Source organism: Zootoca vivipara, chromosome 8, assembly GCF_965207765.1.
Source record: "Zootoca vivipara chromosome 8, rZooViv2.hap1.1, whole genome shotgun sequence".
NCBI classification, from domain to species: domain Eukaryota; kingdom Metazoa; phylum Chordata; class Lepidosauria; order Squamata; family Lacertidae; genus Zootoca; species Zootoca vivipara.
Genome location: NC_142591.1, coordinates 65315775 through 65340806, shown reverse-complemented (window position 1 = coordinate 65340806; position 25032 = coordinate 65315775). Strand labels below are relative to the sequence as shown.

At 46.0% G+C, this 25032-nt stretch overlaps 1 protein-coding gene across 2 annotated transcripts in view; it reads left to right on the top strand.

Moving 5' to 3' along the window:
* The first annotated feature begins 22100 nt into the window (after positions 1–22100).
* The window catches only part of STK3 (serine/threonine kinase 3), a 111695-nt gene continuing 108763 nt past the window's right edge, over positions 22101–25032 (top strand). For both annotated transcript variants that reach the window (XM_035126143.3, XM_035126142.3), the window contains exon 1: positions 22101–22326. In XM_035126143.3, the coding sequence (XP_034982034.1) occupies positions 22304–22326 (23 nt within the window). In that variant the 5' untranslated portion in view covers positions 22101–22303. The remainder of the gene's footprint in view (positions 22327–25032) is intronic.

The following is a 25032-nucleotide window of genomic DNA, read 5'->3' as shown; positions in this document are numbered from 1 at the left end:
AGCAATTCGAACGCTCGCTGCCCCAGCGTTCGAAGCCACGCCCCTCTCCGAACGCTCGAGAGGTTGCGAACGTTCCGAGGGCCGCCCCTCGAAGCCCCGCCCCCGCCTCTCTGTTCTACCACCACTGTTTACTTCTGTTTGGATAGCAACTTGGCTTTTAAAGGGGCAGAGCTCCTTTCTCTCTCTCTCTCTCCCCCCCATCCACTTTCCCTCCCCACCCCCAACGTTACCTAAGGTGACTTTCTCCCTTTGAGAAAACACGATCAGTGCATAAATCAAGATCTTCTCCTTCCTTAATGCTTCTGTCGCTGGCTACTCCAACTGCAGAAACTTCAGTAGCTATCTCAGGCTAAGCTCTAGAAGTTGAACGTGTCCAACACACCGTTTTCATGGATTAAATATGCTGGCTATATGTTCTGTATATACACTCCGAGTAATACTTCAGGCCATTATCGTTTTTTTCCCCTGCTTCATGTGAAGCAGATCAAGGTGAACTCGATAGTTTAGAAGGCTTCTTTGAATTATCTAATCCTATATATTCCCTCCCCTCTTTTCTCTCCCCCCCCTTGCCTCTTCTTTATTTAATTTGTTATAGATTGTAAGGTTCCCGAGAGAATCGTGTTTTTAAAACAAAACTGTAGGGCGCCGCTTTGTTATAGCCATTTCAAAGTACTGTATTAGTGTCATAATCATAATCTCCCAGCTGAAGAAATCATCTCTCAAAACCTGGCTTTCCTGAACAAACGATTTTATTCTACCCGAAACAGGTGAATCCCAATGAACAACCGCCAACATTACCCGGGCGAAATAAATAAAAATAAATAAATATCTCGCATCTAGGAAAATCTTGAAAGGTAGTTTTAAAACTTCCTGAGTGACTATAATTCGGAAATGGTTTTGCTCTGTTAGATTAGAAAGCTCCCCCAAATATATATATTAAAATATATTTTATATACATTTAATTGTTGGAAGCCTATGCATGAAGATTATAGGGACCTCGGGGGCTTTTGCTACCACTTTTCCTCCTTTTCAGTTTAAGAGGGGTTTTTTATGTTGTTGTTGTTTTTACTTATCCCAAGTGACCAATCACAGGTTGTTTAACTTGAGCCCCTGGATAAATAGAAACACATTACTGTTCGTGGTTAAGTTGCGGTCGGGCTCCTTTTTTCCCTGCATGCAAGCGGCGTTTTAGACGAATATTTGTTAACTACTCATTAATGGCACGGAGCGCAGCGCGGAGGGCTGATTATGCCCCCCAGACGGAACTGTGCAGGACCGGCTCCCTGAAACCTAAAACAATCCACATGGCGAAATGACGTTAAAAGGCATACACCCCCCCCCCAATCACCCTCCACCTCTCGGGACTTGGAGGAAGATCGTGCTGCTTAAGAGCTAGGGGAGAGAGACAGGGAAGGAGAGAAAGGGAGATCTCGGGCAAATGGGCCAGATGCTAAAGAGCGTCTGGTTCAAACGATGAGCGCGAAACAAATACTCTCAATAAACACGCCAGTGATGGAAACTTGGGAAAATGTGAGAAGCTGAGTGAGGCAACGAAAAGAAGCCAGATCTCCCTGTTTCCAGTCTCCTATTGATAAGGAACTGAGTGGGCACTGAAGGATCCGTTCCTCCGAAGCGCCTGTCCTAGAGCAATTAGGATTCCTGAATTTCCCTGCACATAAAAGAAAACAGGAGATGATTAGAAACTGAGAAAGGAAGATGCAGAGGACGGAGGGAGCAGCGGCGGCGGGGGGTGGTTGGGGAGAATGGCAATGAGCAGGAAAATCAAGGGCGGAAAGAAATAATAATAATGGATGTGAATGCAAGACCAGGGCAGACAGCGAGACCATTTTCTCGTCCCCATCTTTGGGGTTAAAGGGACTGCCTGGCCATTATCTTGCCCCCTTGACCCAATGGCTGCAATCCTAAGGAACCTTCTAATTCAGTTCCATGGAGAGCTGTGAGACTTAGTGGCTCTGCTCCCGCTCGCCAGCGGCCTTTGGCAACAGCACCATGGGCTCAGAGTGAGACCCCTTCCCTCGACGGCTGACTCCAAAGGTGAACGGAGGACGGCGCGGAGAAACAGGAGCGACCCACCGGGTTGCTAGCTTTTTCCTCCGGCGAGGCTACTCTATTTTTATTCGATAAATGTATGCGTGGCCATAGCTGCAATGTGTTGGCATGGCTACATATGTTAGGAGGAACAATCACTACCTTTCCTCATTTTTTTAAAAAAAGACCCATGTCCGGAGAGCAGGAGGATCTGAGCAAAATGTCTCTGCCCCGCACCCCGCGCAATATTGACTCCCTTTAGCCATAATAAATTAAATTCCCATCAGCGCTCCATGGTCGTTGTTGTTGTTGTTTTCCCCAAAATGAAAAGAGAGAGGAAATGTATTGACCATATCTCCCCGCTGTTATTTCTAGATTCCATATTACAGTATCTAGGTTCAGCAATAATAGAAAACAAAATCACCCACGGATTACAATGGCTGGGTAAGGTATTGGCACTGGAGTGAAAGAAGGAATCTGCAAAACAATTCACGAGGTTGATCCTGCTGCTGCTGCTGTTGAGGCTAATAATAATAAATAAATAAATAAATAAATAAATAATATGCCGTTGCCTCTATGCCGCTATCAAAGTCGCAAGTGGTAGAGAGCAACGGCGACGATGAGAGCACAATGTTTTGGGCCCCAATCCTTTGGGTTGAGACTGTTTTCATTTACATACATACAAGGCTCAACAGGTGCTTCCGCGGGGCAGAAGCTGGGCGAGAGCTAGCAAATTTTGCTTTTCCTTCGCTCTGGTTTCCCCGCCAGAGACTTTTCGCTCCCTCTATCAGACCTTAAGAGCGAATCCAAGCATCTGGTGCAAAGTGGGGTCGAATTCATTCGATGTTGAAAATGGTTTTGGATGTGTTTTTCCTTACGGTCCGCCGCTGAATAGCAACGACAACAAACACAAGCAAATGTACAAACACACAAACAAATGCACGACTGCTTCGGCCTCTCGGTCCCTAAATACTGTACTGTAGAGGGATTTGGGACCTGCCCTGTTGGTTCTGAATGGACGAAGCTTGAGCCCCGCACACTTACTTGCGAGGAAGACCCTTTGGGCGCCGTCGAGACCGGCTGCATCCTACACCTTGGGAGGAAGACTCCGCACTCTCTCTGCGCGCAATCTCTGCGGGGCATTTGAGTGTGCAAGGGAGCTGCGGCGGGTGATGGCGGAGGGAGCTGTGTGTGTCTCTGTGTTATCTTCACAACAAGTTTGTGAGGTAGGATAGGCCGGGGGGGGGGAAGAGAGAGGCCCCGGGCCACCCGAGGAACTTCATGTGCCCAGGATTGGATCCCAGGACCAAGAAGCAACTGCTCGCTCTGGCTGCAGCAGAGCTTTCTACTTCCAAGCAAGAAGGCGCTCCCGAAGCCGAGTCCGCGTGCTGGAGAAGCGGCTGCAAGTCCTCACCGGTGGCCGCTGTCAGTCAGGGAATCAGGAGCCGGAGGAGACCCGCCGGGAGCGGATCCGGCCTTGGCTGCGTTCCTTTCCAAGGGCAATGAGATGGGAAGGGCATCATCCCACTCTAAACCCGTCGCTTTCGCTCGCTGGGGCTGGCTTTCCCCATCCAAGCCGTGCGCACACCCTTTGCTCGCCCCCAGCCCGCTTCTCTCTCTCTCTCTCTCTCTCTCTCCTCCCCCCCCCCCCCGCGAGCCTGGGAGCAGCAGTGCAAGCGCAGCGGGACCCACTTCTCCCCGAGGCGGTGATGCCACCCAGAAAGCCCGATCCGGAGTCCTGCAGGGAAGCGATGAAGCAGGGGAAGGTTTTCAAACCGAAAAGCTCACTGCTTCGTTTTGCAAGATCAAGAAGGCGCGCGCTGGGCCCTTCTCCTCGCTCCGCTTTCTGCCCCGATCTCATAGATGGGGAGTGCGGTGTGGGATTCGCACCCCGACGAGCGGAAGACGCTCTGCTCATGCTCGGAAGCTCTCTCGCCGCCGCCACGCTTTTCTTAAAAGCTATGAGACACTGTGTCGGAGTGACGCGTTCTAGGCCTTGGAAGGTTCGCTGTTTGCAAGACCAGCCGTGGGGAAACCTGCGTGACCTTCCAAGACCTTTTCTGCTGGGCTCCAACGACGACGATTTATCCCTAACCACTAGGCGCGCTGGCTGAGCCGGGTGGGTGGGACAGCAGGTAGGGAGAGGAGGAGGACTTTAGAGGTAGAGGCAGCGAGTAGTCAGCTGCCCAAGGCAGTTAGGCCCAAATAGACCGAAATCGTGGCTAGGGACATCAGCCTCCGACTCGAATAATATAATAAAATAAGTCTCAGGCGGAATCATCCGGCGCCTGGGCACTTTCCCGGCGTGTCGTTTCCCCTGCTTGCCAAGCTGCCTGGTGCGGCGCGCGCGCGCAACGCAGCCACTTACTTGCCTGCTTTGCGCAGCGCCGGCGCGCGCCCCCCTTCCTCTCGCCCCCTGCTCTCCTCTCCAGGGGTCCAGGCAGAACCAGAGGAAGCCTGCGAGGGCAGCAGGACGACTCCTGAGCACCGGGGACGGAGCCCGCAGGGTGGGGTGGGGGACACGAAATGCCTACGGGGCACTCGGGTGGAGGGGGCGGCTGGAGGGCCAAGGCAGGGAAGCGGTGAGGTTAGCGGCTGTCCAGGTCTGCTTAGGAAGCAGCAGTAGCAGCAGCCGCAGCAGCAGGGAAACGAAGAGCTCCAGCGCCCCCTGGAGGCATCTGTTTGCTTTGCGGCCGTAAGGTCGAAGCTCGCGGAGGGGCGACCGGGGCAGAAAAGGCTAAGGAAACTTCCCTAACACGCAAGAAAGAAGCGGCTGGGCGGAGCTCCGGCTCACTCTTGCACTTCCTCGCTAACTGATTCTAAGGTTGAGGATCCCCCGGTCACTGTATTTAGGTTATTTTGTGCCCCTTGCGGCGCGGGGAGTTGTGTGTATTTAAAACCACAGCACGAAAGACTAAGGATGAGATCTAAACCAGAGAGAATCGAGGCACTCTATAAAGACTTTTATCTACACAGGTAAAAGAAGGGCTCGGCATCAGCATTTCGTAGGACTAACTAAGGAACAGCGCGATCCCCTCCGAAATAAATCCTATGGAATTCAGAAGGGCTGACTCGGCTGAGTCGGACAGCTCACTCCAATAAATGCCTACTGAGAAGTAAGCCCCACAGAGCTCACTGGATCTTACTCCCAATAAAGTGCATGTGTGGTTGCAGACTGAGCTGAGAGCGCCTTTCTTTCCTGTGCTTGCTTCTCCGGGAGCAATAAGGCCCATTGATTTCAGTGCCACTTAATTACTTCTTGAGTAAACATGTCTTCGTTTGGACGCTGGCAGGCCATAGAGCTGATGTGCCAAGCGCAAAATCCTAGACATGTCTACTCATAAGTTAATCCTATCGAATTCAATGATGCTTTGTTGTTGTTTAGTCGTTTAGTCATGTCCAACTCTTCTCGACCCCATGGACCAGAGCACGCCAGGCACTCCTGTCTTCCACTGCATCCCGCAGTTTGGTCAGATTCATGTTGGTAGCTTCGAGAACACTGTCCAAGTGGGGTTAGGATTGCAGCCATTGAGTTCGGTGCGACTTACTTCTGAATAGACAACGGGATGGCATCTATGAGACAACAAGACAAAAACGCTGTTCTGAAGCATCCCCGAAAGGATGCTCTGCAAGGATCGACGCACATTGTGAAATAGGTGAAGGGATAGAAGTTTGCAAAAGTATGCATTGCATGGCGAAAGCGGTTAGAGAAAAGCTTTATTCCCTCTCTAGAACTCATAAAAGGTGGTATATATTTCTTCAGGGCAGCTCATAGTTAAATATAGAACTCGTTCCCACAGGAGGTAGTGATGATGACCCCCAACCTAATTGACTTTACAAGAGGATTAGGTACATCCATGGAAGAAGGGGGCTATCGGTTACGTACTATTAGTTGGGAGGCAGCAATGCCCTGAGATCTTATGATGCACAGCGGTATATAAATCTACGGTAATAAATAAAATGGAAAGCACAGGAGGAGAGAGGGCTCTTGTGCTCGAAGTCTGCTTGCGGGTTTTCCTACCTGCATCTGGTTGGCCACTGCGATACCACGACGCTGGAGGAGGCGGGCCATTGGCCGGATCCAGCGGACTTTTATTTTGTCCTGCGTTCTTAAGGTACCACAAGGCTTTCCATGGGGACTGATGAACGGATTGAAGAAGGACAGACCGGGGGTGGGGATGGGAGAACAAACCCTATGGACAGCGCGAGGGCACAAACTGGGTGTGCCCGGTTATATACAGTAGTAGCTCCTTGCCCTGCAGCCAATGAAGCAAATGCTATATTTCTCGCTAGCCAACCCGGGGCAAAGGTGTGGCAATTCCTACAGCAGGTGATCTCGTCTCCAGGTAAGCGAGTCAAGGACCCAGAGCACAGCCCTCAGATTAGATCGCCTTTTGAATTGGAGGGAGACGTGAGGGCCTAAGAAAGGTGGCTGTGCATCCAGGCATGTGCAGAGTGCTCCTTTCTTTCTACAAACCCGGCCCTCCTCAGACACCTGGAATCAAGAGCAAGGTCGCACCTCTGGCTGAACTCGAGCCCCCTTCAGTTTTAAAATAAAGCTCTGATTACCTGAACTTCCCTTTCCGAGTTGGGTCTTATTACCCCCCCCCCCCAGTTCCTTTCCAAAAGGAATGTCGTGACAGCTCTTTTACTCCCCCTTTTAAAATATTTGGATACGGTTAAATATGATAAACAAAGTGGCTGCTTTTTAAGTGGCTTACTCCCTTAGGAATTAATCCCATTATGCACAGCGACCTGAATTCGAAATAAACACGCATAGAAAAGAACTGTGAAGAAATAACCATTACATATACACTTGTGAAAACAAACAAATTAATCTGACTGCCCTGTCCTGCTTTGATGGTGCTGTAGCAACAACCCAATATAGATGCTCTGGCGTCTGTTTCCCCCCCCCCCTTTTTTGGCTACCAATTTTTCCCTATAGCAACATGATTAAGGGCTAGTTTATGCGTAAGAGACTGGCGTGGGTTTGAATAAGTGTCAAAATGTATAAAGCTGTAATGACTGAAGGCAAAATGGCCTCGGCTCATTTGCCCAGAGGGACACCCGTGGACTGCAGCTCAGTTCATCCCACGTTGTCTTTTCAATGGACCTGTTGTCTCCGCTGAAGCTTTGCGCATTTCCCAGATGCGTTTCTGCTTGGGAGGTTGGATCTAGGTCTCAGCGCGTGGAGCTCGGCTGAAGCCTCTCCTGCGCAGACCTCAAAAGTTCGCGCTTCCGGCAAAAACTCCCAGCGCGACAGCCTGGGAACCGACAAGCTGCAGAGGTCCCATCTGCTCCCTAACCTGCTTCTGGGCCATTTAATCCAGATTCCCGGCTTCTGCTGCAACTCAAAAGGAGATTCTTAGAAGAAGAATCTCCACGCTTTCGATTTCATAGCGCTCCCAAGCTGCGTTTGAATAAAAACTCTCAAACTACTTGCCCAAGGAAAAACAACATTAAACCACATTTGCTAGTGGCTTAAACACCCCTGTTAGGTCACTAAATAGGGTTTAGATTTTCCCATCAGGACATGCACAGTTAGACGATTTTAAGCCAGTATGGTGGTCACAAGTGCTCTCTGCCCATGCTCAGATACGCTCTTCATATATCCCAGAATTGGGCTCTCATGCTGAAAACAGATTATGTGGTTGGGGGCTGGTGCAAATCAAGCCCTTTGACACCTACTAATTTTTGAGGCAGCTTCATTTACCCAACTGAGACTTTTCTTAAGCAATCGATTTGCGTCTCAGGTCTCTGCCCCGTAGCAGGGCTGTCTGGCTACGTTTTGAAGCAAAGAGCTGCAACATTAAGATGGGAGGGGGCTTTAAGACCTTTAAGTCCCCAGTCTAAAATTACTTAAGTGCATTACTGTTCTGATAGACACGTGTGTGTCGTTAAATCAATAGGAAAGGAGGGATTCAGAGCTTGTAAGAAACGGTGCCCTTCTTTCATTTTACACGAGGGCCACAGCTGATTCACACATGCCCAGGCGGCTTGCAAAGTCGCCCGGTGATACAGTGCGAAATACCTCTTAAGGGTCAAACACCACATGTAGCCTTGTTCATGAAATAATTGCTGTGCTTTTCAGGGGGAAGGTTCACACATTTAGCTTGCAGAAGTGTCGGCGATTCAGAGATGAGAGATCAAGAAACGAGAGGCTTGTCTGATGCAGGCTGCGGTCCTCGGCACAACCGGACCCAATCCCATGCGTGGCGCATATAGGTAGTTCTGGGTTTAGTGGTTTGACGGCTCCTCCCTTTAAGGTGACCCAGATGTGCATTCACTTGCGAAGCACACCGTTAACATTTATCTTCTCCCCAGCCGTTCGTTCCACTGCTTTTTCGTTCCCGAAATTGCCAACCCCGAATTAAAAAAAAAAAAGCACTCTGAGCACACACACACACCGCGAGCTTCTCCTTTTGATCTCGCATAAATAATCGCACTCATACAACTGAGTTGCTTCTGCTGCCCCGAGACAAAGCACATTTATTATTTCTCTTAATACTCCCGTCTTTCCTCCAAGGAGCTCAAAAGTGGCCGACACACGGAATCCCTCCTCTCCACTTTTATCCTCGCAACAACAGCCCTGCGAGGAAGGCTAAGTGGAGAGAGACTGTGTCTGGCCCAAGGTCACCTAGAGAGCTTTATGGCTGAGTGGGGGATTTGAACCTGGGTCTCTTAGGTGGCAGCACCAATTTGTTGCAGAAAATAATAAAACGTTTTTAAAGTAAAAAAACAAAAAACAAAAACACAAGGAGCGTCTCCATCCCTGACGATGAAGAAATAAAAGATGGGGCTGTAATAACATCAGGCCAGTGGACCAGATGTTGAGAGCGGGCCTGTTTGCCTGCTCCCATCACCTGCCATTCTTGGTCTCGAGGTGCAGCAGCGGTCTGTAGGGTTTTTCTTCTAGGTGGGGTTGAGTTAGGAACAAGCAGGACTGACAACCGTCTTCACCCAGAAAGGAGACCACAATATCCCCCGGGATATTCAAAATACACGACTTCAGTCGAGACACTCCCACGGGAAGAAAAGGAGCGACTGCGGATTGGTCTTGATCCCCAGCTAACCAGTGGCATAAGGTGGAGCAGGGACCCTGGCCTTCAGCTTCCATTTCCTTTGCCGCAGGGGCGACGGGGCCATCTATTGGGGCGCTCTTGGCGAATCCTCTCCACCTTTTCTTAATAGATAAGTTTTATTTGGGGTGGGGCTTATCAGAGAAAGAGGCAGGAATGACGGGGCGGGGCGGGGGTCTAAACTGCTACTTTTACTTCGAGAAATCCCCAGCGCCTTTATTACGACCAATGAAAATGTAAGAAAACAGGGAGCAAGCTTCTGAGACTAACAGAACTATTCGCCAGGCGTGATGACGCTCAGTAAAGCTGGAGGAGGGGTGGCGATGAGAAAAAGTTTGGCTTGATATTGAAGCCTTCAGTCTACAAGGCTGGAAATTAACTTTCGATCCATAGTCTTAGAAGGGGGGTGGTTATGGCGAATGTAAATAAGCTCCTGCGCCGCAGAAACTTTCACTACAGCTAAAATCCTCTCTCACCTGGCCGCCTCCTTCCCGAGAGGAAAAAGGCTCCCGGAGCAGCCGGCAGCTTCCCTATATAACATCCTTTGATCTCCAAATGAGCCCAGGCGGGGTATCTGGATTTACACGTATTTCCTGCGTTCGAGTTTCTGGTGAAGTCAAATCCCGGGAACTTTGTAGTTAGGTACTTGCCTCTCCGCGCTTGTTGTTCCTAACGTGCTACTCTATTGAACAATCCAAATCGACGTCAGACCCCGTTAAATCGAATCGCTTGCCTTTAAGTTGCTTCCCACGTCCTTCGAGAGCAAAACCTAAGAATGCAGGCTTTACATTGCGAAATGTGCATTACAGGCTGCAAGAGAGCTTTGCTACTTTAATTCAATTTATTGAGTTTTCAAAACGACAACGTTTGTATAATCTCTGGACCTCGTCCCAGAAGCTTGAAAATATTTTAGGTTTATTTATTCCTGTTGGGAAAGGAATACATGGAAAGGGCTGGTTTCTTTTACCGTGAACCATGAATTCGAAGCAAGTCTCTTCTAACTCCTCCGCCAGCCCCCGCCCCCCATACTAGCAAAAGGCATGGATTTAATTAGCACCCCCTCCGCGCCCCTAATTCCACACTAACCATTTGGATAGCTGTGCGCTGTTAATCCTTCTGAATGTACCATTCGGACCAAGATCACCCACAGACCATTCCTAAATAGATTTTCACCGAGTTCAGTGGGATTTGTTTCCTAAATATACTGCAAAACTAAGCAAGTCACATGGAAATCCATGCGATTTCTCCTGAGTAAACTTAGCAAGTAGATTTAGGGCAGAGTTCCAGGAGCGCAGCCCTCCCGATCCTGCAGCTGCATCTTGGCTCAGGGGAAAAACACAGCCGAGGGTGAATGTGAGATCCGTTTAAGAATCATAAGCTATACATTCTGGTAGCATTGCTTTACGATAATTGGGCAGGAGCCTTGGGCTTTTTGCGCTCAGGTAGGAATTTGCCTGGGTCTGGACTTCAGAAAGGCCCAGACGGGAAACAAGACGATGTGGGAAATGGGAAAAGCGAACCGAGGCTCCGCAGTTTCATCCCGTCCGATCCCACCTTCTATTTTCTCTCCTTTAAGGGTCGAGGAAAAGAGAATATGCAAAGCAGGTTGAATACCTAACGCTAGGAATTTAATCTTCGAACACCCCTGCAGACAGAGAGCCACAAGGTAGTTAAACGGGACAGCGGGGATTTGAGAGAGCTGAATCCCAAACTGTAGTTGCCCTTAAGTGGTCTGTGCGCATAACTAAGAAAAGAAGAGGATAAAAAAAAATCCTTGATGGACAAATACTTGTTTTATGCAAAAACAAGGCGATGCAATTATTTAACTTTAGGCTTCTGATTTGCTGCTGTTGCTGTTGCTGTTGCTGCTGCTATTATTATTATTATTATTATTATTACAGTACTACCTATTCCTTAAAATGTTCGGAGATTAAGGATCTAGTTTTTGCCTGGTGGATTAGCCAATTAAAACGGCCACAGGACGCCAAAGCACCTGACTATTTCAAGATTTTTATTACGAAGTCCACAGCAGCAGCAGTGAAAAGAGGAATCCTATCTGAAGAGGAGAAAAAGAGAGCGAACGTAACAGAACTTTCTAAATGGGGTAAAACAGTTCAGATCAAAATGTTAAATTAGGCGTTAAGGAATCAATCCTTCCAATCACTGGATGGATGCTCCCCTCCCCAGCGTTTATGAACATTGGAGACAATAAAAAACTATTGGCATTTGGTAGCCACGATCTTGCTTTGCTCCACACGTTGCTAAATCACTTCAAATATGCTATATGAATCTTAACCGATCAGCTGATTGACGCCATCTTAAGCTCGGCCCATAATCAGCTGGGCGGCTACGGATCTATCCCAGGACAAACGTGCCGAGATTAACGTGTATGGGATGAGGAGCGAAGTATTAGGGCACCTTATCTGATGGAAGCCCTGCGAGTCTCTGCACGCCTCCTGTTGTTCGCTTAAGCGACTTTCACCGAGAGAAACAAGTGAGGACGTAGCATTGGACGTATAGAAAGGGGAGCGCAGCCAATCGCGTGAGAGACGTCTCAAGTTCTCCAGGCTTCTTGGGGTTGCAGAGGAGGAGGCAACTCTGATCCTTGTACACCTTATGCACCCGTGCTTTAGTTATTATATTCGGATGTGTAGAGCCCACAACTCCAGCAGGGAGATGCAGTGCCACGCAAAAGTCCACATTACCTGGTCCTCCTGAATGCACGACGAGGAGATCCGGTAGAATTTTGTCCGCGTTGCGCACAAATACTGTTTTGAACAGTAGGTATATCCACGTAGCGTAGGGGATACCGCTTGTTGTTCCATGTTCCACAGCACATTCTGGGCCAAGGCGAGTGAGTTTCTCCACTGTTACCATTTGGGTTAAAGTTTTTCATTCTGTAGCGTGAAGTAACTCTGGGAAGTGGAATCGTTCAGCAAAAACAATCGTTGCAAGTTTCAGTGCGCGCCCTGTCTGAATTTATGCCCTCCCCCTAATTCAACATACTGTACTAGAATTAAAAAAAGGGGGTAACATCATGCAACGTGGAAGGCTCTGATTATTTGTTTGCTTAGGCACTTGATTTATTAGGTTTACCGTTTGACTGGGTATATGGTGGAATAGTTTTTATATCACTTTTGTCATGTCCTCTAGGAAGTAACTTCAATGGGAATCTGCCAATTTCAAGCAATGTCAAGTAAAGATGTAAAAAGATGGAGGTGCCGGAGACATGTTACTGCTACATTCCCTAAATTATTTTTAAAATCTTCAGAAGTCCGATAGCATCGGATAGCTGGTGCATATTTCAATAGGATGTGGCTTAATTATGTTTTTAAGCATCTTTTCCCCCCCTCAAAACAACTGCATCCAAGGGCCACTCATATATTACAAGTTTTCTGCTCCCTGTGTACAATCACCTCCACTCGCATCTATTTTTTCTGAATAGGAACACACCAGAAACCACCTTTGGTCTCAGATTTGTAGTACAGTATGTGTGCCCTCCATGTGCATCTTGCAAACTCTGTGCTTGTGTGTATAATCATACATGACAACCTACATATGTTTTGCATGCTTCTCTTCTAGAGGGTAGTGTTTTCAATGTAGGAAATTTATAAGTTATATGCAAGTGTAACTATGGTATTTTAAGTGATTTTAAATGATATGGGGGAAAGCAAAAGTATGAGTGGCTAACATATGAAATTGCTTTTTTGGGGGGTATATAATAACATCTGAAGAGGGAACTCAGTGCTTAAATCAGTGGTTCTTTCCCACTATGAGGAACTAATAATTGCTTTTCTTTCAAGAATGAAGCTTTAGAAAGGGGAATTGAAGAAGATAGGTTTGCTCTCCACCCAGTGGTGCAATTATACTACTGTGGACTACCTAATGCATTTATGGGAGGGGCCTCTTTTAATGATAATGTCTATTATTCCACTTACTTCAGAAATTACTCTGAAGGCATCTGATCATTTTCTGCATGCATTGGCTTTAAATTATTGTCATTTTTAATTGATAATTTCATCTTCTTTGTAAATCACTTTCAGGCTTTTGTATAATCAAACAGTGTATAAATTTAAATAATAAAATAAAATAATCCAGTACTATATCTGAGGGCCTTCCTTCTTGATTTTTGGAGAGAGAGGTCCTCAATGTCTGCCTCAAAGTCCTGCCTTGGTGACACTACTGTCTCCACCTACTGTTTATTCTCATATGATCACCTAGATCAGTGATGGGCAACCTCTTGAGCTTGGTGTGTCAAAATTCGCCCAAAAACCAAGCATAACTCGGGTGGTGTGTCACTTCGAGAAAAAACCATAATTTCACGATATTTATAGTTTAAATAACAAAAATGTTTAATTGTAATATATAACTGTATTTAATAAACCAAACACTAATTATTTAACCAAACCAAAAACCCCTTATTTTTCACAAAGTGCCCAGAGTTGTTGAGCTGCTGACCAAAGTTTCGGAGGTTTTTTGGGTGCGTGCAAAAGTTGCTTTGCTTTTTTTTGGGGGGGATGCCCCAAAGCTGCTGCGCTTTTTTTGGGGGGGGGAAGAGAACAGAAATAAATGACGAATAATACCTTTGCTGGAACTAACACGCAGCACCAACATAATCTGCCAAAGCACCAAAAAAACGAGCACAGAACGGATTAAAAAACTAACGCTGTTACACCCAATCATAATCTGCTAAAGTGCCAGGGAAAAACAGCACAGAAAGGGTTAAAAAACCAATCTCTGGCTACCAGCAGCAACAACAAAAAAGGATCCTGGTTTTAACAGCGGAGACAAGCTGTAGGAAGAGCGGGAGAACAAAAGGAGGAAAACCAACAACAACAGCACGAATGGGCCCGATGGGGCGCGTGCCAGCAGTGAGGGCTCTGCGTGTCACGTCTGACACACGTGTCATAGGTTTGCCATCACTGACCTAGATCATGATATTCCCAATCTTTCCTAGTACTTATTCATTTACGTCCCCAGATTCTGATTCTGCTATGCTATGTACCTCCTGAGCAGCCATGGTCATACTGTGAATTTGCATTCCAGGAGAGAAAGGTTTGAAATCTACTCAATTGAAGAGAAACAGGATTATCATGAATAGTAGATACGATCAACAAAAGTAGTCATGTTGGTCCATTATGAAGTAATTAGAGCCAATCCAAATGTCGTGGAATGGTGAACAAACTTTTATTTATATCCTTATTTATTAGATTTCCTACCTGCCCTCTACCATAAGGTTCCTGGGCAGATTAAGACAATAAACAGAATACAGTACACAGATATATAATAAGATGAAATGAAAACATATACAACCATAAAACCAAGTGTTAAAATAATTTTAAAATCCATATATAAAACAATTAAGAACAATCCATATATAAAAAAACAATACAAACATTTAAAACCGCTTCCACATTTTTTAAAAAAGTTAAAAATAGTTCCAATATGAATAAGGTATGGGATAAAGATCTCCACTTAAAAGGCTTGCTGAAAGAGGAAGGATTTCACTAGACATTGAAAAGACCACAGAGACTGCACCTGTCTAATATATAACAGGAGGGAATTCCCAATCCCTGTATCATCAGAATGGACCTCCTAATAAGGTGATATCTTCAAGAGGCCCTCACCCACAGTTACTGCAATTGACTGGGTATACAAGGGCTGAAACTTCCAAGTTCTCCTGAACATTTATTAAGAATAGATGCCATTTGGCTTAACATCCAAGGCTGAAGTTAAGTTATGGAAAAGGTGAACCCTGCTGTGACATTTTGGTTGGTCCTAATGAAAGTATTAGAGGGACCCAGGTGGCGCTGTGGGTTAAACCACAGAGTCTAGGGCTTGCTGATCAGAAGGTCGGCGGTTTGAATCCCTGCAACGGGGTGAGCTCCTGTTGCTCGGTCCCAGCTCCTGCCCACCTAGCAGTTCGAAAGCATACCAAAGTGCAAGTAGATAAATAGGGACCGCTCCGTCAGGAAGATAAACAGCGTTTCTGTGTGCTGCTCTGATTCACCAGAAGCAGCATTGTCATGCTAGCCACATGACCCGGAAGCTATCTGCAGACAAACGCCGGCTCCCTCGGCCTACAGAACAAGATGAGCGCTGCAACCCCAGAGTCGGACACGACTGGACCTGATGGTCAGGGGCCCCTTTACCTTTACTTTTAATGAAAGTATTACCCTACTGTGGTTTATGAGTGAGCATTTTTAATAGCTCTAACAGCACAGTTATTCCTTCTAAGCTTTCAGTCTAAAAGTAATATTAGCAGGACTATGCTCTGGTCCATGGGGTCACGAAGAGTCGGACACGACTAAATGACTAAACAACAACAACAACAACAAGCCTTAGTTGGTCATGAATACTGTTTGATTTCTCAGCAGAGGCTAAGAATGCCTTTTAATCTTAGTTTCCAGAGGGGTTAGGCTGCAACCCTAGCCTCACTTACATGGGAGCAAGCCTCACTGAGTTCAAAAGGACTTACTTCTGAGTAGATGGGATTGGGACTGCAGCAGGGGTGTCAACTTGAATAATATATTTTGGGAAGAGGCAGGTAATCAATCACAAGATTTGGCACACAAACACCATTTGAATAGCAATGCCCATCAACTTTGGGCACCACAGCCCCCCCCCCCAATATTTTATGGGGGGGCAAAGGGACCTTGGCCCCTAGGAGTTGGCTCCTGTGGACTGCACTGTTAGCCTGTTTCAGCAAAACCAACAGCATATTGGGACACGAGTTTAAAGACTGGTAAATTTACCATGGCATAAGCTTTCATGGGCTAGAATCCACTTTATCATATGTTTCCATCTTGTTTCTTCTGGATACAGGGATATATTTATAAATGCATAAACAGCAGAGTCTTTTGGCTCTTTAAAGAGCAACAAACACATTACGGCATAAACTTTTGTGGGACAGATTTCATCAGATGCACAAGGTATTATCCCGAGTAACACATGGTGGTGAGGATTATAATCTCCCCTCTGGTCTACCTGGCTGCTTCATTCAGTATGCAAAAGCAGGAAATGAAACCTCTCACTGTCTCACAACAACCTGAACTGGCTTAACATTGAAATGTAAGAAAACCCCCTTCCTTTTCATTCATTAAAATGCCACCCACCCCACAGTGACAGAAACAACACATCTAGGAAGCAAATAGGGCTGATATGTATTTCTCACTCTTCTCCCCCTCCCCCTCAGTTAGATGTACAAGGACTTATGAAGTGTAGATCAAAGCAGCTGCAAAAAAAAAAAAGTGATCTAGGAATGAACGAGGAGAAGAAAGCATAAATCCAGTCAAGGTTTCACCTGCTCTCTTCTCAGTTGTTATCAGCAGTGTTTGAAAGTGGGGTTGTTTTGAAGTCAGCAGTTAGGTTTTCTGCACTATCGGAGCTTTGAATATGCCCCCAAATATCACAGAGGTTTCCGTTTCATATCAGAATAGCACATGTTTGTTGCCACTGCAATTATTAATTTCAACTCATCTCCTACTTTCCCTCTGGGCCCCTTAGTTACATCTGGTGTCTCAGTATGAGTGAACAAGATGACCAGTCCTGATAGTAGCAGGGAGGCTACAGATCTTCATGTTATTTGTGGAAAAGCTAGCCAAGGCTATTGGCTGATTTATGCGGTGGCTACAATTTCACAGGGCAAGGTTCTCTAACACTATTTTTCTAATCGACATCACCTTCAACCTGGAGGGGGTCAAATTTCTACTTCTTATTGTTGCAGCTGCAGGTTTCTGACATTGAAGTCAAACTCCAGTTCTCAGATAAAGTAACTCCATATCTTATAAAAAAAGAAGTTTAAATATTTTGTATGAAAGGAAAGTGGACCAATCATTACAGCAGTGTCTTGATTTAAACTGAAAATAACTGTGGTTAGTTATTCCAGCCAGCTTGTATATAACAAATACAAAGAAGAATAAAACTGGAAGGAACACAGAACTGGGATGAAAGGAAGATGGACAATCAGCAACATATTGATCAGGAATTACTTAAAAACATGTAACCAGCACCCCCACTTCCTGAATACATAGATTGCATACAAATATTAACTTTTTGGACACCATTTCCCCACCTGTTTCTTCTTCTTGAATTCCTTGTATGGATGATCCACAGGCTTAAGAGTGTAAGGGAAGCCCTGCAACACCATCAGATCAAAGGTCTATCTAGTCCAGCGCCCTCTTTTCTGCAGTGACCAACCAAACAAAACAGTGCCTTTGAACAAGGAGGTGCTCTGCAGCTATCATGACAATTAGTTACTGATGGCCTGATTCTTGTCTACTTCCCTTTTAAGATGTAGTGATGTACATCTTGGATGTGACATCTTGTGGCATAGCGTTCCATAAATGAATTATGTGCCATGTCATGAAACACAGTCAGATTAACTGGATGATCCCAGTGATGGCATTTTGAGTTTACATTATCAGCAGACATAAACTTGCTGCAAAATCCCTGCAGGATATGCAACATACAACCACACTGGAACTCTGAGTTTGTTAAATAACAGGTAGGTAGCCATGTTGGTCTGGCATAGCAGAACCAAAATAAAAAAATAAAAAATAAGAAAATTCATTCCAGTAGCACCTTAGAGACCAACTAAGTTTGTAATTGGTATGAGATTTTGTGTGCATGAAGGTATCTGAAGAAGTGTGCAACAGAAAGCTCATACCAATGACAAACTTAGTTGGTCTCTAAGGTGCTACTGGAAGGAATTTTCTTATTATTATTATTTTGTTAAATAAGAAAGCAATGTTTATTACCGGAAATCCGTGGTTGATAGGAAAGTTATCCAGTTCTTGGAGATGCCTAAAGCCATGCTTGCTCTTGCGCATTAGGCTGGAGAGATTCAAGTATGTCTCCTCTCATGAGGAATGCATGATGAAGAATAAAGAGGAAGTGAAGAAGGGAGGTCAGATCAGCAACCCTAAGATCAGATCAGTTTAACACTGAAGGAAGATCAAGAGGTCAGCACGGGAAGGGCAGTCTAAGAAGCAAGAAGGTTTCTCTTTTCGACCCTCCCCAAGCAGGTATATCACCCAACAGTGCAAGCAGAAGTGCACCCCTGACACTCACAACACCCAGGTTCTATTATAATGAGAAAGGTCTGAAGACCTCTCTCTTTCTCCACTTCCACTATGCATAAGTTTATAACGTCTCCACTTGGTTGCATTTTCTTAAATAAACTAAAAAGCCTCACATGATTTAGCTTTTCCTCTTGCGGAAGATGCTCTGGTCCCTGATAACATTGGCTGACTTTTTATGCCCTTTTCCTAGCTCTACAATAACCTTTTTGAGAAGAGGCATCTAACTGAACATAGTAGTTGTTAAGTGTGGCCACACCACAGATTTGTATGAAAACATTATATCAGCAGTTACATATTTGTTCCCTTTCCTAAAGACTCCTAGGATGGAATTAATCTTTTCCACATGTATTGCACTCTGGACAGCATTTTAGCTGAGCTTTCCACCATGACTGCAATAGCTCTTAATTCATTTCAAACATTTTAACTCTGGTGTTTAGCCAAGCAAGGCTGCCAGAGCACCTTACGAATGTCAGCGGTGAGACAATCCCTTCTCATAGGCTTACAATATCAAAGGCACAACTCAGAAGGAAAGGGAATTGTGAGGGAGAAGGAGTAAAACAGCAAGCTCAGACACTAGCTCTTAGTTACAGAGTTCTTATAACAACAAGTTGGAATAGAATGGCTAGTCATAGTCAGTTCAGACTCTGTTTGTGCATCAGGACAATGCCAACCAGGTCTACTTAAGAAATCCTACTGGATCCAATGGTACTTGCTCTCAGCTAACTGGGGTTAGGTCTGCATTCTAAGTTAGGATTCCCTCTCCCCCAAATTTTACACTTACCTTAATAGTCCAACCACCATTAATGTGTGATAATTAAGAACAAAAATCTGCATGGAATATGCATGATGGGACTAAAAAAAGTGTAAAACTTTAAAAATATTTTAAAAGAAAAATTGTTTCCCCCCCCATGGATTGCAGGCTGCTTGTACATTGCAAATCAGTGTGTGTTGCGGGCAACCTGTGGCTGTTATTGCTTTAGAGCTGGATTAATTCTGAATCAGCAGCCATTCTATCAGTTATAATGGCCAGTGTGAAAGTAAGGGACAGCCAAGTACAAATTATATGGATCAGTTTCAATATAATCCTAAGGTTCTTCAACAGTTTGTTTCAATCAAACCTACATTTTGTGTGAAATACTGAAGGGCAATCTCTTCCCTGAAGATCCTTCAGATTCTGATTGCAACAGTATTATTTATAACCAGGGTTAAGGATGTACATGTTAAGATAAGCTTGCAAGGTTATTTTGTGTTTGACAGGACGGTTGGAATTTACCCCCTCTGAGGAGAAATACAAAACAGAGAAAGAAATAAGCTTCTCTTATCTCCAAGATAAAACCTTGAATAAGATGCAAACAGCTTATCTTCAGCTCTACTGACTATTTGGAAATACAATAACCTGAAATATTAACTTGACATCAAACCATGTATAATTCACAATCTATATACGTTATATATAATTGAAAGGCAGTGAAGAACATAAGAAGAGCTTGATGAATTAGGCAAGTAGCCCGTCTATTCTACCATCATGTTCTCACTGGGGCCAACCATATGCCTATAGGAATAGTGTAAGCAAGACCTGAGTGCAATATTACTCTTCCCTGCTGCGGTCACCTATCTCATATCATAACTGCTAATTTTCCTCTTGACAGTATTTCTTGTAGGGGAGGAGTAACCTTTTCAAACCGAGGGCTGCATGTTGGAGGAACTGGACATGGAGGAAGGGGTTAATTTCCTTAATGAGCATAAATCACCCCACGGTCTGAGATAAGCCAACAGGTGCAACGTCAGCCAAGTCAGTTGCTATACAGTGGTACCTCGAGTTACAAACGCCTCAGGTTACAAAACCCGCTAACCTGGAAGAGTTACCTCGAGTTGAGAACTTTGCCGCAGGATGAGAACGGAAATCGTGTGCTGGCGGCGCAGCGGCAGCAAGATGCCCCATTAGCGAAAGCACGCCTCTAGTTATGAACAGTTTCAGGTTAAGAACGGACCTCCAGAACAAATTAAGTTCGTAACTAGAGGTACCACTGTATAGTCATATCTCGGGTTACGTACGCTTCGGATTGCGTACTTTCGGGTTATGAATGCGGCCGCCCCGGAAGTGTTTACTTCCGGGTTTCGCTGCGCGCACATGCGCAGAAGCATTCTGCGCAGAAGCACGTTATCATGCTTGCGCGCATGCGCAAAAGTGCTGTTGGGGTTACGTACTTTTTGGGGTGCGAACGGCACCCCGAAACGGATCAGGTACGTAACCCGAGGTACCACTGTAGTAACAACCTAGTGTTGTCTATAGGTAAAGGTAAAGGGACCCCTGACCATTAGGTCCAGTCGTGACCGACTTTGGGGTTGCGCGCTCATCTCGCATTATTGGCCGAGGGAGCCGGCGTTTGTCCGAAGACAGCTTCCAGGTCATGTGGCCAGCATGACAAAGCTGCTTCTGGCGAACCAGAGCAGCACATGGAAACGCCGTTTACCTTCCCGCTGTAGCGGTTCCTATTTATCTACTTGCATTTTGACGTGCTTTCGAACTGCTAGGTTGGCAGGAGCTGGGACCAAGCAATGGGAGCTCACCCCATCACAGGGATTCGAACCGCTGACCTTCTGATCAGCAAGCCCTAGGCTCAGTGGTTTAACCACAGCGCCACCTGGGTCCCTTTTAGTGTTGTCTATACTGTATGATTAAGGTGTGTCATTTCACTAGTGTCTGTGGTCTTGCGCTGTGTGTTGGGGTCAGTCAGTGTGAGCCCACTCCCCTGGGAGTCTGTGAGTCGGAGTCTGTGTTACGTCTTGAAGCTGGAGCAACAGAAATACTTTCTGCTTGCATCTGCCAAAGTCAAAAGCCTACAAGTGCTCTTGCTCTCTCTCTGTCCGGAACTGTATCTTCTATAGCAGTAAACTATTTTGGACCTTAAGCTGCCTTTGTGTGGTGACTGGAACTTCACTGGAACATCATTGGAAGGATACTATTCATATGCAGTTAGAGCGGTTGCAGGCAGAGGACCAGGGAGGCTCAAAGGGGGGCTATGCATACTGATCTCATTATGCCTAAATGCCATCTGCAAGGAGCTGTCCCCCCTAGATCAACTAGCAATGGCCCTCCTCATATCCTGGGGAAACTACAGTTTACTAATAATTAAAGCATATATTCTCCCAACTAGCAAAAAAACGACATTGAGAGCAACTGGAATAGACTGGACTCTTATTTTAGGTCACTGCTAGCAGACTATCCGGGAGCAAAGGTCTTGCTGGTGGGCGACCTAAATGCAAGGCTAGGGCCAGATGACCCCAGTTTAGAAACCAAATACAGGCACAAAATTGGGTACCCTGATGCCTCTGGCCCGGATGCTTTCCAACTACAGTACTACCGTCCTAGGCAGTCAAAAGACCAACATTCAAATTTCGCCGGAGCCTGCCTCCTCAAAGTTTTTAGTGTCTATACGCTTATCGCATTTATAAAATTTAATTTTACTGTTGTTCAATGTTTTAAATGTTTGTGTTCCTTTTGGGATTGTACCCCCAGGTGTGTTTATATGCTGGTCTCCGACCGTAATAAATTATCTAGTTCTATACTAAACAACAACATATCACCATGTGGTCCAGAATACTACATAACCCAACATGCACCGGTTCACGCAGGGACCCTAGCGACGCAAAGGGGACATTCCCCTCTTGCGTGGCTCCGTCATGACGCCCCCTGCTCGCCACGCCCCCCCGCTCCCCTTGCGTGCCACTATAGCAAACGCTCCCGCTTTGCTTCCAGCCGACGTAAAAGTGTAACTTTCTCTTCCGTCTTCTGGGTTTTCCGATTGATTTTCAGGGAGGCCAATGCCCGCTTCGCATCTCCTATGCCTCAGCCAATAGAGAGGCTGGGTGGGCGGTGTTCAGTCCCAAGCAGCAAAGGCGTAGCGCTGAAGTCAGGCAGCGGACGCGACGCGAGGGGAGGAGGGTCGCTTTTAAAGGGCCAGTTGCGGAAGGAAAGTTGTGCGGAGAGTTTCTGTTAGGTCCTGTCAGAGGGGTATATAAACGGCACCTCGCCTTTGGTGGGCTGTGGGGAAGGGGGGGAAATAATCCCAGGAGCCGCCGGCCGCAGCCATGGAGCAGGCAGCGCCCAAAAGGTAACGGCCAAGGGCTTCTCCGATTCCCGAGAGGCCGCGGGAGCGGGCGGGGGTGAGGTTTATTTTGGGCGCAAGGGAGGAGGAGAAGGAGGCCAGGCTAGGCCGCACCGCGCAGCTTCCGGGCGCCTCCCTTGAGCGCTCCGGCTCCTGGTTCCTGGGGAGGCTTCCCGGTGGATCCGTCTCCTCTGGCCACCAGTCCGTCCCCGCACCCCCCTGCTGTCAGGCCTCCCTCTGAGGAGGGATCCTGAGTGTGTGTGTGTTTCAAATGTACACTTCGCCCTCCCACCTCTTAAAGACATCTATTATAGCATTTGCTAAGCGTCGATGGACGCCCCATACCGGTAATTGGCACAGTTTTGCTGTGTGAATGCGTGTAAATACACGCGCACATTTCCCTCTCCCCCAAGCCGATGCCCCATGTGGGAAAGCTGTGGATGCCCCATCATGCCTGTAAAGCACACACTCTTATCTCTTGCCCACTAAGAGGCATGATGGCCTGGATCATGCCTTCCCCCCATCTCTGTGCCTCAGAGTGGCACAGGTTTGGGTTAATGTTTCCAGGTAGGCATTAGTAATGTGGGATGTGTACTGCTTGCCTTCATAGCAGGAATTGTGGCATCTCCCCACTTTACCATTCTTTTACTCTACTGCTTGTGGGTTTGACAGTTTGGTTAGAGGACATTAAGACATGACTGGTTTGCACTGGGTCAGTCTGATGACATGCCCCCTCGGTGTATATAGTCTTCATAGTCCCTACAGAGCAATAAAGACCCCCCACACGGTCCCATCTGTAGTTTGTGTAGGAGTGGGGCAGAAATTAATTTCTCTCTCATACTTGCATGTACACCACCCACTTAGACCTCCCTGCCGGTTCCTCCCATGGGACAGAGAGAATGTTGCATTTTCGTGAATGTCCTTCCTTTGGTCCCCTTGGAAGAGGCCTGCTGAAACATCTGACCTGTATCTTAGTGAAGGGTGTGGGAATAGAGGTTTGGGGAATTACGGCCTGTCTGCATTATTACAAATCTTCCTGGAAGTGTATGTATGAAACTACTGTAGACAATGACAGTAGGTTCTGGCTCACTGTCAAGAACATGCTTCAGTTTAGGCTATTGGATTTCGTTTACTCAAGTTATGGATTTAGGAGAGAGTGCTAAATTGTGAGAAATGAAATCCCTGAAGGGACAGCATCTATTAAAAAAATACTTTTGGGAATCTTGTAATACACACAACTTATTTTATATTTTAAAGATTATAGGAGGTAAAAACATACATACCCTAAAAACTATGTTTATTGGTATATTACTGTATATATTACCTCATTGTATCTGTGCTAATCTGTTGGGGTGGGTAGATAATGATCTCAAGCTTCCCTTTCCAGCATCTACATAGGAAGCAGACTGTAGGTGTTCTGAATGCCCGGTTATGTACACTTTTTGAGGTTGTATTAAATCTTCAAGTTGACCAGGAATAAAAACAGATTATATTTTTTTTCCTGTAATTGATAGATAATAAACCTCTTTCGTATTTTTGGGTTGGGGAGATGCTGATGCTACTTGGATGGCTGGTTGCTCTCCACAGATAGTATTTCCCATCACCTGCTTCCTGATCTCTTTAATGCCAGGGATTGGCACTAGAACCTTCTGCATGCAAAGTATGTGCTCTACTATTGAGCTATCCCCAACATTAAAGTAACAGCTGCTGTGGCAAGCAGGCAATAGGGGTTGTCATTAATGTGCCTAATTGTTGCCATTGTGCCTTATTAGAAAGTCACATTTCTCTGTGTCTCTTACTTGCTCTGCTTTAGTGCTGATGTTTGCAATATATTTTAGCTGTGTTTGCAGTTTGCAATTTGTTAGAAGGAATGTTCTGGGCATCATAGTTACAAGAGAAGATAAGATGTTCGTACAACAGGATGTCAGGATGTTCGATTTGGACGGTAGTCCAGCAGGATGTCTGATAAGAAAGGAGATTTTTGCTTTATTAACTCATACCACAGCACCTAGGAACTGTCTCATATGAATATATAACGGAAATACTAAGCTTTTGCAAGAAAAAGGAAAAGTAATCTTATAAGGACAAAGGAAGGGTTGTGTCCAAGCATTGGCTTAATTTTGCTGCAGTATATGAATATGTAATGCATAATGCTGCCTGGAAAGGGTATATAAATCCAGAGCACTGATGCCCTATGCTCAGGCTTTGCGAAATTATTCCACTGTGCCTGTTGCTGTCCGCAATAAATTTACTTTCTATTTCTCCAACGACTACGTCTGTGATCCTTGAGAAGCCTTCCTGCCATAGGCCTCAGGCCTGAGCCTGCACTGCAAGCTTAAAGTAACTTGCAGCAGAAAGAGTTTTAGTGATGGCTGGTGCTGTGATCCACACATGGACAGCAAACCCACTTTGCAATCATAGTAAGGTATGCTAGGGCTGCCAGCATTGATGCTGTTATTGTGAGAAGGCAGCCTTTTATTTAGCAACAACTTGCTTGCTAGCCATTGGTGACTAGAAATTTTATGCAGACAAGGAGCAGACTGACAGAGATGGAACACTTTGTTTTCCCTTCCCTTTTCATATTTGCTTTCTGTGCTAGCCATGAAAGAAGAAAAGCCCTTTCCTGGAATATTACTAGCCTCTTGGCAGTTAAGCTTGCTATGGTTTAAAAGTAAATGAGCAGCATGCTGGTGCATGGGGAGAAATCACAGC